This window comes from Bos mutus, chromosome 10 (assembly GCF_027580195.1).
Source record: "Bos mutus isolate GX-2022 chromosome 10, NWIPB_WYAK_1.1, whole genome shotgun sequence".
Classification (NCBI taxonomy): Eukaryota; Metazoa; Chordata; class Mammalia; order Artiodactyla; family Bovidae; genus Bos; species Bos mutus.
The window spans coordinates 85,673,032-85,687,769 of record NC_091626.1 but is presented as its reverse complement, the minus strand read 5'-3'; the positions used below and the strand labels follow the sequence as shown (position 1 = coordinate 85,687,769).

At 53.1% G+C, this 14,738-nt stretch overlaps 1 protein-coding gene across 6 annotated transcripts in view; it reads right to left on the bottom strand.

Moving 5' to 3' along the window:
• The window catches only part of PTPN21 (protein tyrosine phosphatase non-receptor type 21), a 77,584-nt gene that overhangs the window by 10,355 nt on the left and 52,491 nt on the right, over positions 1-14,738 (bottom strand). For all 6 annotated transcript variants that reach the window (XM_070378402.1, XM_070378403.1, XM_070378404.1 and 3 more), the window contains 3 exons: positions 8,514-8,574; positions 7,819-7,903; positions 2,444-3,747 (listed from right to left, as the gene is read on the bottom strand). In XM_070378402.1, coding sequence (XP_070234503.1) covers positions 2,444-3,747; positions 7,819-7,903; positions 8,514-8,574 — 1,450 coding nt within the window. The remainder of the gene's footprint in view (positions 1-2,443; positions 3,748-7,818; positions 7,904-8,513; positions 8,575-14,738) is intronic.

Below are 14,738 nucleotides of genomic sequence, written 5' to 3'. Positions count from 1 at the left end.
GTGGTTCAGTGGTCGGGAGTCTGTCGGCCGATGCAGGGGACGCAGGTTCGATCCCTGGTCTGGGAGGATTCCACCTGCCGCAGGGCACTTAAGTGCATGGGCCGCAAGCGAGGGGAGCAAACGCAGGACCCAGTCACACGGTTGACACTGGGGGCCTCCCAGCCAAGGAGGGGGGCAGTCGTACCTTTGGAGAACCCAAATCAAGGTCCTCAGATTCAGCAGAACTCCCTGGGCCTGTTCAAAAACCACCGGGACAACAGGCTTGAATACTGGGCTCTACTCATCTGGGGCCAGACTCAGGCCCTGCGTTAAGACTAGGCACAGTTCTTGATGCAATCAGCGAAGAGTGTCAACTACGAGAGGGCCGGACCAGCTGGTGAGGACTCAGTTATTTCATCCCGCAGACACATACACACCCTGTCCCGCCCCGAATCACCAACGCTGGGCCATCCCCTCCACTTCAGGCAACCTGAGACAATGGCCTTTACTGTTAGGCAGTTGAGTAAGGATGTACTCCCAGGAAAAATTAAAAATCAATTTAGAGGAGAATCCACCTGCCAAGGCAGGAAACATGGGGGGTTCAGCCCCTGGTCCAGGAAGATCCCACGTGCCTCGAAACAACTAAGCTGCAGTGTCTGAGCCTGGGCCACAGCCACTGAAGCCTGCACACCCAGAGCCCCGAGGAGCCCCTGCGGTGAGCAGCCTGCCCGCCACTACAGAGCGGCTCCTGCCAGCCGCCCCTGGAGAAAGTCCATGCGCAGTAACAGAGATCCCGCACAGCCAAAAGTGAAGTAACTGATTTTTCAAGACAAACTTACAGTTCAAAACCATTCAGAGAAAATATATTTAAATCCACAGTACTAACTGTTAGTCATTCGAGTCTGTGTACACTCGTGCACTTCATAACCACTGCAGTACTGTGCTAATTGTCCTCCTGCCTGTGAAGATGTTTGTGACATCTCAGAGGATCTAATAATACACTAGGCCAGGACCACAAGTTCGATGCGCCCTCAGGTCTGAGTATGCTGACTGGCAGAAATTGGAGGCAGAGGCCCCAGCTGCCAGGACACAGGGGCACCTGGGAGACGGAGGCCTGAGCAGAGCGGAGCCTGAGCCAGGCAGCCAGATGACCCAGAGTGGACACGCGGACACGAAAACGGCACCAATGCCTGGGCAACGCTGAGGGCCTCACAGTGAAAAGGTTTCAGTGGGAAGACAGAGAACAGCAAGGCTGAGACAAGCAATTGTTACTTAATAAAAAAGTGTGTGTGTGTGTGTGTGTGTTAGTTGCTCAGCTGTGTCCAACTCTGCGACCCTGTGGACTGTAGCCTGCAAGGCTCCTCAGTCCATGGGATTCTCCAGGCTAGAATACTGGAGTGGGTTGCCATGTCCTTTTCCAGATCTTCCCGACCCAGGGATCGAACCCAGGTCTGTACACAATATTTTAAAATATACAATACAACCTCTATACAGAACAGTGTAGAAGAGAGGAGAACCAGCTACAGAGACAAACACAGGTTTAAAATCCAGTCCCTCACTAGCTGTGTGACCTTGGGAAAGTTACTCAGCATCGCAGAGTCCACTTTCTCATCTGTAGAGACAATAGGCCTGTTGTAAGCTGGACACAGTGAAGCAGCCTGCTCTGCCCTCGGGAATGCTCTGGGAATGGCCTTCACCAGCTAGAAATGATGTTATGCTGTTTCCTAGTTTGCCTCAAGTGGATAACAAACTGCTTAAACCAGCGTGCTTTATCACACCGAGTATGAAGGAGCTGCATTTTTCTACCAGGGGCCTTCCTTGGGCTCTCAGCTGACTCAGTCTCTCTTTTAAAGACATCTGGGGTGCTCGGGTTTTTGGTCTCAGTGAAGCAGCCCAAAATCACCCTCCAGTCCCCAGAGGTCACAGCACAGCAGTTTAAGCTGCACCCACACAGACAGGGACACACAGAACCCACTAAGGACACCTCAGGGGAGCCTCGCTGACCCCACAGGAGCCCACTGAGCCGCAGGCTGTTTTTACCGGTGGCTCACAAGGCAGTCTTGGCCCAAGTCGTGAAATCCTCACTCCTCTCCCCTGGCACCACCTTCTGGATACGCCCATCCACTGCTCCTATCCTACTCCACAGAGCCCCCTACGTTCACCTTTCCCTGGGTCTAAGCCTTATCTCTAACAATGTCACCAAGATTCTAGTCAATCCCCATCATTTCCAAAGATAACCAAACTCAAGAGTGTTCCAAAATAAAGCAAAAATAGAGTAAAATGTGTGTGTCTACTGGGCTACGGGGCTGTTTGAAAGGAGTTCAAAAGAAAAAGCTTTAAGAACTCGCGGAAGTCAAAGACAAGACGGACAAAGGGCAGACGGTGCAGAGAAGGGCAGGTTTGCAGGGGGCACCACGCTGTGGGGTGAGGCCCCCGCGCCCACCCCGCACGGCCCACGGCTCACCCCCAGAGGCGGAAGCCCTTCCACTGCATTCTTCTTCGCGGAGAGGAGATCGGACGCTGGCCTCTTCTGCAGGGAGTCCCTCCGGGCGCGGTACCTCCCCGACGTGGTAAGGTCCGACTCGGACGCCGATGGCGACAAGAGCCCGTCCCGCCGGGGCCGCGGGCCCTCCCCAGGCGCGGCGCCTGGGGCCTGGGGCTCCAGGATGTGCAGGGGCCCAGGGGCCAGGGGCGCGGCGTGGGGGGCGTCTGGGGGGCGGCCGCCCCGGGAGCCGAGTGGCGGCGCGGGCCCCTCCTCGGGGTCCTCGTCCTCATCCTCATCGCTGCTGTGGATCAGCACGGTGGCGTCCGACAGGGACTTCCCATGCCCACCTCGCAGGCTGCCCCGCAGCCCGGCGGCGCAGTCCTCCGCCCGCAGCGCCCGCTCCCCCGCCGCCAGGGCCGGTGCAGCCCTCTCCTGCAGCCGCAGGCCCTCGAGGCCGTGCGCCAGGCCGGCCAGCTCGACGCTGTTGCGCTTCTGCAGCCGCGCGCGCCGGGCAGCCGTCAGCGGCTCGCTCACCTCCTGCAGCGAGTGCGCCACCGGCGAGCTGTCCTCCTGGAAGGTCTGCACCGAGTGGTGCACGCGGCGCGTGATGAGGTCGGGGTTGCTGCTGCTGATGGGCGGCTGGCGGGACAGGTCCGGGGTGCTGTTGGCTGGCCGCGGGTGCGGGTAGGGGGGCGGTGGGCGGTACACCTGCGTCCTCAGGATGCTGGGCGCCGGGCAGTCGCGCGCCTGCAGCTGTGCGTTGGTCAGCTCGGGCACGCTCACGGCACCCAACCCCGGGCGCCGCCCCGCCGCTGAGGCATAGGGGTAGGGGGCCGGGCTGTGGAAGCTGTGGCTAAGGCTGAAGGCGCAGGGGGCCATGGGTGGAGATCCCGGGCGCGCGTGCTCGCGGATCTCGGGCTGGCTGTACACCAGGCTGAGGTTCCGCAGAGAGCGGCTCTGCCGCTCGGCCGGCGCCACGCCGCGCTGCAGCTGCTTCATGACCGTCTCGTAGTCCGGGGTCGGGCGGTAGGACGGCGGGATCAGGGCGCTGTGCCGGTGCGAGGGCACGTAGTCGGGCCTCAGGACGTCGCTGCCCGTGATGCTGGGGTTCGAGGACCCGGGCGAGGGCTGCAGGTAGGGCTGCGGGCTATTCAAGGAGCTGGTGCTGTGCGCGCTGTACACGCTGCCGTTGCGGACGCGCCCGCCGAGCTCCACCTGCGCGCGATCCAGGCTGGTCTGAGAGTGACCGTAGAAGCCGTTCTGGTTGGTCACGAAGAGGTTATCTGGGGGCGGGCGGGGCAAGACAGCGTGCATTTTATAATGAGGCTTTTTTCTGAATGTACTGAACTGAACCAATTACTCAAGACAAACACTGAGATGGCCCGAATGCTGATGACGTTTATGAAACTCCAGGCTGAAGGGACCCGGCGGCTCTACTCACACCGCCGGACCCTGGACGCGCAGTTTCTGGGCGCCTCGCCTCCTCACCTCCAGAATGGGGTGGTTCTGCCTGCTCCAAGAGTGGGATTCAGGACCTCACACCCAGTAAAGAACAGCCAAATCAATGTTCAGCATTAAGAGTACAACTACACCACCACAAAATGGGCTGTGCTGTGCTTGGGCACAGACTCAAACTCCCATGGCTTCTGCGGGAAAGCACACTCCTCCTTGGGTTACCCGCCCCCCTGCCCTGGCAAGAGGGCTCTGGGCCAGAGCCCCTTCCCTCTGGAAGGTTGGCCAGGGTGGCTGGAGGAGGAGGCAGGGGACTCTGTATCCTCTGTAACCTCTGCTCACATTCCCTTGACTGTGATTCCACAGGGAGGAGGGTACCCCGAGAGCAGTCAGAGCCAGGGGGCCCGACTGCTGGTGAAACTGTTTTACTAGAGACAAAGCAGGCTTTCCAGAAATCTGGGGAGCTAAGAGCAGAAATACCCCTAGGTGTGTGGCCCTGCTGATGCTGAGCGAGTTCAAGCACCGGCTGTCTGTAAACATTTCCTGAAATGAAACTCAAGGCGGACTGTGTAGATTCCTCCAGAATGAAGATAACAGGGCAAGGAGTTCAGCAGGATCTAAGCCTCACGAGGTCCTCGAGTGTCACCGGTAGCTGCACACCTCAGCAGGGGCGGGAAGCCAAGGAGACCCCCGCAAAGACAGCCGCCCCTGCCCGAGTAAGACGGGTCACAGTGAGCACCTCACGTGTCCACGGACGCTGCGTGTGCGCCTGCTTGGGCTGGAAGGAGGCCTGCTTCTTCAGTCCAGCCTGCAGTTCACCTGAAAACTACCCAGGGTGACTTCTAACACGTCAATGGAAAGAACACCAGAGAATAGTTGCCACTGATAAAAACATTCTTTTTCTGACTCAAAAGCCTCATGACGGTTTTGTCCAAGGGAACAGTAGGCCAGCGTCTCAGGCGTGGCTTCTATTCCGGCGGCACACACAGCCATGGAGACAAGGGCCTCAGAGGCAGCTTGTGCTCTCCCTGCGATCGCACCGAGCTTCTCCCGTCTTGCGAGCACCCCGAGGTCTGCATCTGTGGAGCCCCCTTTCCTCACAGCTGCCAGCGCTCGCTCAGCCTCACCCCCGCCCGCCTAGACCAGCATGATACCTGCTGGTCCTGCTCTGCGCACCCCCAAACCATCCAATGATGAGTCGGATGTGTAGAAGACTCTGCTAAGAACTAACAGGGCAGTCGGGGCGGGGAGGGTGTAGGGAATGATTAGGATCCAAAGAAAAAGGGAAAGGTAAGCACAAAAATCACAGGAACCCAAGGAAGTGTTGCAACTGAAGGAGGGAAGTGTAGCGAGTGAAGGAGCCCAGTGTCACAGGAGCTGGGGGAGGGAAGGAGCGCTTCCGGCTGGGGCTGAGCGATGGGGTCAGGGACACCTCCAGGACACACAGCACTCGGGACCTGGAGAGCGGGCAGTTGCAGTTTCACCAGCAGTCGGGCCCCCTGGCTCTGACTGCTCTCGGGGTACCCTCCTCCCTGTGGAATCACAGTCAAGGGAATGTGAGCAGAGGATACAGAGGATACAGAGTCCCCTGCCTCCTCCTCCAGCCACCCTGGCCAACCTTCCAGAGGGAAGGGGCTCTGGCCCAGAGCCCTCCTGCCAGGGCAGGGGGGCGGGTAACCCAAGGAGGAGTGTGCTTTCCCGCAGAAGCCATGGGAGTTTGAGTCTGTGCCCAAGCACAGCACAGGCCATCCGGCGGAAGCGCGTGGGCAGGGGGTAGGCAGGGAAAGGGCGCCAAGGGTGACAGTGGGGCGGGCAGCCGGGAGACTTGGCAGACATGGAGTGGCTGGAGGAGCCTGTGGCTGGAGAGAGCTCAGAGCGGGCGCAGGAGGTGAGACCTGGAACAGGAGCACAGAGGGGCATCTCAGAGGATGCTGAACACTAGACACGGACGATGGTCAGGGAAATGGGATGAGCCCGGCCACTGAGTGTCAGATGAACCGCGGAGGGTGGGAACTGAGGACGTCAGCGCCTGTGATGCAGCGACTCACGAGAGGTCTCAAAAAAAAAAAAGACTGCATTGGCAGGAGCAGAGGGATAGGGAGGAGGAGATACGGAACAGATGCTCCATGAAGTTAATCAGAGGCAAGAGGATTTGCAACTGTCTGGGTACTGAAGGCAAAAAAAGAAAAGAAACATTATAAACAGTTTGGAATCCCAGGAACCAGTGGGTGACTTCACCATAAAGGAGTACGGAACCTGGCAAAGGGCCTTATAGAGCAGGGTGATGAGCTCAATTCCAGGATGCCACTGCAGCAAGTGGCGGCAGCAGATAATGTTACGAGTGCTCCCACTCAGCCCGCGGTCCTGCTGGCCCCCTGAATGGCCCCCAGGCCGTTGGACAGGGGACACGTGGGGCCGCAGCTCAGGAATAAAGGTGGGCTGGGGAACGCAGACAGTCCTCCTCCTTGCTGAGACCCCAACTGCGGATGAGACGAGATCAACCGGATGCCTGTGGAGGGAGCGGGCCCTCGGCAGACCTCCGGGACAGGGAGCACCAAGGGGGCAGGAGCGGAGAGCATCCAGCGCGCAGAAGAGGCTGGAACGCTGGGGTCCGATGGGAAGGAGGGTGCGTGGGACCTGCGCGAGGGCAGCTTGGCGGAGCAGCACAGACGGGAGGGGAAGGGGAACCAGTAAGCAGAAGGGGCACAGAGTAGCGCTCTCAGAAGTGGGGAGAAAATGAAAGAAGAGACAGTTCACACCGCAGTCTGGAGGGAGAGGAAGACATTAGGAGGCTCGCAGAGAGAGGAAAAGAGAGGACCGGGGAGGAAACACACTGAAGAAAAGAGAGATTTTTTGGGGGTGGGGGGCGGGTGTCAAAGCCACAGGAGGGCAGAGTGGGAGGAGGAGAAGCCAGTGAGGAAGGTAAAAGCAACCCCCCGAGGCGCACACTCTGGGACTCCACAGTCGAATCCGTCCCCCTGCCCCTCCACCCCGCGCCCGGAGAACCTCACCCAACACACAAGGCGCAGCGCCAACAGCGCGCCACCGCCCTCCTCCTGGTCCCTCACGCCGCCCTCCAGTCCCCTGCGGGCCTGAGTCCAAGCACCCGCTTCGCCGTCTGTGCCGGCGCAGTCACCCCCCGCACAAAAGCAGGGGCAGCGGCCCCACCCGGGAGCTCGCCACTCCCGCCTTTCGAAGTCACCCCTCTTTCCAGGAAGCCTTTCTCAGACTGCCCAGCTCACGCTCGTCACAACATGCCTGTTCCCTTTGTACCTAAGTCATCTGTGTGCTTGTGTTATCCTCCTCTATTAGCTTCCACATCTAAGCTTCTTAAGATGTGGAATTACCTCTCTGCATCCATCTCCCCGCCTTTACAGCAGAGCCTTGTGGACAGAGTAAAGTAATAATGCTTGTAAAATGAATGCTGGAGATACAGCTTCAGAGGCCCTGTCTTCACATAACTCAATATGCCCATCATTTGAAAGATAAACATAAATAGAGGAAAATAATCGTTTACAATGGGAAGGTCTCAGGCAGGAAAAAACACAGAACAAGCCTGGGACCTCCCGGGCCAGAAATCACAGAAGCGCTCAGAGCCCATGGGGCACACGTTAACAGGACTTGGGAGCCAGTTTGAAGGAGTGCCCATGGGCCAAATTCAGGATCAGATCTGAGCATCAGAATCTGATACAACATGTTTACTACCCATATCCCCAAAAAACTGACTCTAATGAGTACAGGTTGGCTATCATCATGACAATAATTCTGTGAAGTTAAATTTTTAAGTTATTTGTGTAATAACTTCAGGCAAAAAACTATCCTGGCTTCAAGGTCTCCAAGCCTTCATGATTTATTCAAATTATAGTAATTTTGTAAGGCATTTCAGAAATGGTGTACTTTACCTAGGGAAGAGGTGTACGGTTCTGTGTAATGTCCGTTATAGTGCAGCTGGGGTGGGGCGGCCATCGCATAGGGTTGCGGCTTGGGCTAAGAATCGGAAAGTTGGAAACAGGGTTAAAACACATCGTCTATGGAACATGTGTAAACAGTTCTTTTCTGGCTTCTTTCTTTTCACTGAGAAACTTCTGAAGGAGCCTGACGTATCATATATGAAAAATAAATATCAAGACCCTATAGCTCTTACCCTATCTATCCTTTGCAGGGTTTTCCAGAAAGGCAATGCTAAGCGCTATGCTCTGTTATCAGGCAGCAGACAGCACAAGAAAGCAGGAACAGACACAGGTTTCCTGAATTCTTATATAAACAATCAATTAGAAAAAACTTATATGTACTATCTTTAATCTTATTAGCTAAACCATCTAGTATTTTAAATATCTACTAACTTCTGATTACTCTTGGCTAATAGTCAATATCTTTAGTATTAGGTTGGACCTAATATTTTAAAATATATAACACAATAAATGTTACATATATAAATATTAGGCTTAAGTTGTAGAAAATCACCATTTCTTTGGTCAAATGTCAGCATACTTTAACAGTTCGAACTAAAAACGAACACTGCTAAAAGCGTATTTTATTAAGGAAAGCGACGGCACTAAAACAAAAAAAGGCAATTGTAATTTTCCTTCTTTCCTACCAGAGACATCCTCGAAGAAGACCTCCTCCTAACTGGGTTCACTATGACGGTCTGAGTTTGCCTGTAAAGATAAGACATGTCTTTGAGAAACACATATACACGTGCTCATATGCACACACTCTTCCTAGACATGCTAATAAGAAAGTAAAGGATAAATCTTCCCAAGCGACAAACTCATCCAGTCATCAATCAGAAAAAAGGCAGGTGGTCTCCCGGCTGCACTCCAGGGTCTGAGCCTCGAGGAGCAGCCGTCGGTCGCCTGGCCGAGCCCAGGACCAGGCAGGAAGAGCTGTCCCCGGTCCATGCAGGCAGGCCCTCCGGAGCGACCAGCAGCAGAGCGGAGGGGGCGCCAGGCCAGAGGGCCACAGACTCAACCCCAGGGAAGAGACGGCGCAAACGCGCTTCTCCTGCGGGCTGGGCTCAGCGCTGACCACCTCCGTTCTCAGCGCTCAGGACGGACCGCCAGCTGCCAGCCTCACAGCCAGAAGCAATGGAGTGCCTTTGATGGAGAGCCTGTGAGCCGCGGACCACACACATGATCAAGAGACAAGCTGGGAACTTGGGAAACTTAGGAGTATGTGTGTTAGCTGCTCAGTTGTGTCCGACTCTTTGTGACTCCCTGGCCGTCGCCCACCAGGCTTCTCCATCGATGGGATTCTCCAGGCAAGAATACTGGAGGGGGTTGCCATGCCCTTCTCCATAAGAATAGGTATTTCCTCTAAGAAACTAAGGTAGGGAGAGCAAAAGAGTAGGAACGTTGGTTCAGTGGGCTGGTGGTAACTCCATTTACTTTCCTTTGCAAGAAACTTCTCTCTGGTTTTAAGTGTACTTTTAAAAAAGAAATGAAAAGTATTCAGGAGTCCTGGCTAACATTTATCAGATAATTTGAGATTTTAAGCTTTTCAGAGCAAGCTCCATCTTTGAATAAACATAGGTCACAAAGAAGAAAAAGAAAATTCCTTTTGTCAGAATCTATCTTTTAAAGATAAAGGCAGGAATTTTTGTTGTTGTTCTTGTGTGTGGTCAGTTTTATTGCAAGTAAGATCTAGGAACCTATACACGTAGGATTCTTGGGTTTGATCATGATGCAATTTTGTCAAAGCTCTTTTTGAAAAACCTTTGAGCATATATTCCTGGCCCATAAGCTTATGTGACATGTAATAACAGATTACAAAAAATGTCATCCTTGGTTATAGTGTTCCTAAGGACTAATTATTAGAAAATCCGTAATCACAAAATGAACATGAATTCCATTTAATCAGTAAATTTACCATCTCAAGCCTCAAGTCTCGTCTCAAAAATTATTTTCAGCACTGTAACAACTAATTTCTTCTATTAAATCCCTTAATATTAGCTAATTTTTATATGATTTTTGCTGCTAAGTCGCTTCAGTCGTGTCCGACTCTGTGCAACCCCATAGACGGCAGCCCACCAGGCTCCCCCATCCCTGGGATTCTCCAGGCAAGAACACTGGAGTGGGTTGCCATTGCCTTCTCCAGTGCATGAAAGTGGAAAGTGAAAGTGAAGTCGCTCAGTCATGCCCGACTCTTAGCGACCCCATGGACTGCAGCCTACCAGGCTCCTCTGTCCATGGGATTTTCCAGGCAAGAGTACTGGAGTAGGGTGCCATTGCCTTCTCCAAGATTTTTGAGGTAAAAGAAAATTACTCCTAATAGAACTATCAAGTAGCTGCAACTGCTTTTATGAGTTGACTTTTTTTGATTAAACATTTTTAAAAGTAACTTCCTTTTATTATCATTGGAACGAATTAAGATTGTTGATGAAGAATAGATGTCTCTATTCCAAAGGATGTTCCCATTCTGCCAGTAATTATTATGCAACAAAAATAAAATGGATGTCAATTCCATTAGATTGCAAAAATACCCACATCAGTTGGTAAAACATTAGTAAAGTCAGGAGGGTGTATCTGAGCCTTTTTTCCCCTCTTATTTTTAATTGAAAGGTAATTACAATATTGTGATGGTTTCCGCCATACATCAACATGGATCAGACACAGGTATACACACGTCCCCTTGCTCGAGCCTCCCTCCCCCTCCCACCCCTCTAGTTGTCACAGAGGTCACAGTTGTCATCATGATCAAACCCAACTGCATCATGATCAAACCCCGGTCTGAGTTCCTGAGTCACAGCGGATTCCCACCATCTATTGCACACGTGTTAGTGTGTGTCAGTTCTCTTTTAAAACGCTCCTTAACTGCACACTGCTGTTGCTCAGTTGCTGGGTCGTGTCTGACACTTTGCCCCGTGGACTGCAGCCCTCCAGGGACAGAGACCAAGCCCTTCTGCATTGGCAGGCTGGATTCTTTACCATCAGGCCACCAGGGACGATCCTTAACTGCACGTTAATACATTCTTCAATTTAGCATTCAGGACTTGAAGACACTGCATTCTGCAGCCTCGAGGTTTACTTTTCCTTTACTCTCCATCATCAGGGCTAGATTTAGGCCATCCTAGTTGGCCTCTGAAGTTTATATTTAGTCCAGAGACTCACTAAATTGACTAAACCTTAAAAGGACTACAAATTCAAAACACAGAGATGAGGAAAATGGCCGTTGATAGGATCTTCCAACGAGGTGTCCAGAGTTGCCCAGCCGGACACAAAAACAAAGTCTGTTAAACACGAAGCCCAAGGATGTGAGCTTCGGAGCAGAGGCGGCACTCCGCATGGGGGTCTATCCTGGCGCCTGCTGGCAGCCCCCAGGGTGGAGGCGGCACCCCACACGGGGGTCTATCCTGGCGCCTGCTGGCAGCCCCCAGGGTGGAGGCGGCACCCCACACGGGGGTCTATCCTGGCGCCTGCTGGCAGCCCCCAGGGTGGAGGCGGCACTGCAGAGGCCACTTCTGCTAAAAACAAACCAGCACGTCTTCCTGCTGCCCAGCTGACGTAGGCAGCCTCTCCATCGGGTCTACATGTTCTAACCTCCTTTTTCTTCTTGCCAAAATCCTTGTCAAAGCAGTTTTCTAGGAGACCAGCTAAACTGAGTACACAAGAGAGAACGGTGAACAGTTGGTAGTGTTTAGGGGCAGTTACTATGCTGGTGGGTGCTTCTAAAAATGAGACAGCTAAAGATTTCGGGGGGGCTGGAAATCACTGGAATGTGTGTATTGGAGAAGACACAAGAAGAAAAGGTTGCTAGCCCAAGTAAAACAAATGACATTACTTACTGAAACAGTGCGAAAGGCTATACACGATTACCTCGGGGAATCCAAACACCAACCCTGAGAAGGAGGCTGGTGGGTATCTTTCCTTACAGATAAGGAAATGGATATTTAGATTAAGTAAATTGTTCCTGGTCACATGGCAAATAAGCAGAACTGGCATCAGAACCGGGCGGGTCTGTCAGATTCCTGAGCACACGCTCCTAATAGCTGATTACCTGACGCCCCCTCCCCACCCCAACAGACACATGGGCTCCACCGAGGCAAAGGACACACCATTGTGCCACTGGTGCCTGGCACACAAGGAAGCTGCCAAATGTGTGCTGAACAAGTGAAGGAGACAGTGAGTGAGGACTGCAATGGATGCTTACGGCTAAGCACTTACAATCTGGGCTTCCCTGACGCTCAGCTGGGAAAGAACCCGCCTGCAATGCAGGAGACCCCGGCTCAACCCCTGGGTCAGGAAGATCCACTGGAGAAAGGAAAGGCTACCCACTCCAGTATTCTTGGGCTTCCCTTGTGACTCAGCTGGTAAAGAATCCACCTGCAATGCAGGAGACCCCAGCTCAATCCCTGGGTCAAGAAGATCCACTGGAGAAGGGAATGGCTACCCACTCCAGTATTCTGGCCTGGAGAATTCCATGGGCTGTATAGACCATGGGGTCACAAAGAGTCGGACACGACTGAGCGACTTTCACTTGGGCTTCCCTAGTGACTCAGTTGGTAAAGAATCTACCTGTAATGCATAAGACCCAGGTTCAATCCACAAGTCAGGAAGATCCCATGGAGAAGGAAATGGCAACCCACTCCAGTACTCTTGCCTGGAAAATTCCACGGACAGAAGAGCAGGACAGGCTGCAGTCCACGGACTCCCAGCGTTGGACATGATTGTGCAACTAACTTTCACTTACAACTTACACTTGAGCTATAAAGACAGTAAATTTCCAAGAGCTGACTTTTGCTTTGTGAGCTTTGTTTCTTGTATATTTCAAGCTATAGAGGAGTGAGATTTTGATGCACAAAAAATATGTTGGTTAGTGGAAATACCCAGAAAATATTGACCTCAGTGACCTTCCTTTAATGGGACAGGGGCTTTCTCTTCTTCCAGGCTTCTCACGGTGTCTTCAAAAACCCTGTAGTAGGCCAAGAAGGGGGACAGCCCCAGCTCCCTCCGGGCAGGGCCAGTGCATCTCCTGATCACAGAAGTCTCCAGAACAGACTGGCTGCTATATTTGCCAGTAGCCTTAAACTGCAGGAACACTCGCCAATGCTGACAAGGCTGAGCAAGGAGCCCACTGGCGACAGGAATTCAACCTCCTCCTCTAGAGAAAGTCTGTGGAAACTTCTGCCACTCGGCTTTGCAGGTTTGGGGACACTAGACTCCCCTTCCCCCGCTCTCCCCAGAGAGGAGAGAAAGAGCCTCCCACACACCAAGCACCCTCTCAAGATTCCTTTTCCCTCTGATTCTTCTCATGCAAATTCAACAGGTCAATGATAGCATGAATGGGTCTGCGGCTTGGGGTGGCAGAGAAGGGGAGAGAAGTCATTTGACCTAAGAAACTGTCACTACCTCATTTAATTCCTATTCCAACTCTAAAGAAATGCTAAATAAAACTCACATTATCCTCACACTATAAATTAAGAAAGCAAAGAGAGGGATTCCCCTGGTGGTCCAGTGGCTGGCTCTGCATGCAGGAGGGTCAGTTCAATCCCTGGTCGGGGAACTAAGAGCCCACGTGTCACAGGCCAACTGAGTCCAAGTGCTGCAACGAAGGCCAAGCACAGCCAAAAAAAAATTCATTTCTCTTCACCTGGGGATCGAGTGCTACATTCACTTCCTGTAGAATGAAGAGGGTATCTTCCATCGTAAATTATTTCATAGCAATAGTTCATGAAAATGGACTTCCATGATTTAACACGTACGGAAATTAAAAGCAAAATGTAGAAAATAGACCTTTACATATAATTATTTCATTTTAAAAATACTCATTTTCCTTATACAAATGTAACATATTCAAATGAGGATCTAATATAAATGTGGTTTTATTTATATTTGGGAATAAATAGTAATATTATTTTTAAAAAATGAGCTAAGACTGAGTCATTTACCCCCACACACACATAAATTATTTATTTTCCTTCTGAACTTTAAAACTGTTACCAAGGGGTGATTTGCCAAAAAACTCTTTTAAAAAGGTATTAACCACCAACCAACAGGGATGCCTACTGGAAAAAGATTCTATCTTATGGTTTATTTCAAATGACTGATTCTCCATCAATTTCCAGGGGAGGTGGGGGGAAGTGAGCTGAGGGAATGATGGCTCATTATTACGAATACTCTTAAACTTATGAAAGGCTTTACATCTACGAAAGGGCTGTGGCCCAGGAGACTGCACACGTACTGCTCTGAGCGGAACACACGTATACACACAAAGCATTGCCACCCACGCCCGTAACAGCCCGGTGCGGAGGAGCCCCAGATGCCACCGCACGGGACCCCGGCGCAGCGGAGCCCGCCGCGAGGGGGCGCCCTCCTCACACAAAGGTGCGGGAGCCCCGAGCCCCGCAGCAGGCAGAGGTGGCGGCGGCCACGGGGAAGGAGGCCGCTGCGCCTGGGGGTTCGCGTTTTCCGCGGCCCCGGCGGCAGAAGCAGCGGGACTCATCTCATATGAAAGGACGGTGGAGGGAACGGGGATGCAGGGAACCCGGGGCCTCAGGGCTAATTAATTGCTGGATGGTCCTCCCCAGCGGACGTCCTTCCCGGCCCCAAGCCGGGCCTGCCTATTTCTCTTCGCACCGCTGCTCCTTCACACTGGGGCCCATGAACCGCGGAGCGCCTCTCCTTAACGGGCCCTAAGGTACAAGCCGTCCTTCCGTCAGGAATGAAAGGACGGCGGCGGGGAGCAGGACGGCTCGTCCCCCCGGACTTCCCGAGCCTGCTTCAGGCTCGTCACTCGGAAGCCGGCCCCGGCCCCGCCGGACGCCCGGGCCTGAAGACTCGAGGGAGGAGCCCTGCGCCCCCAGCCCCGGCGGACGGACGCGCCG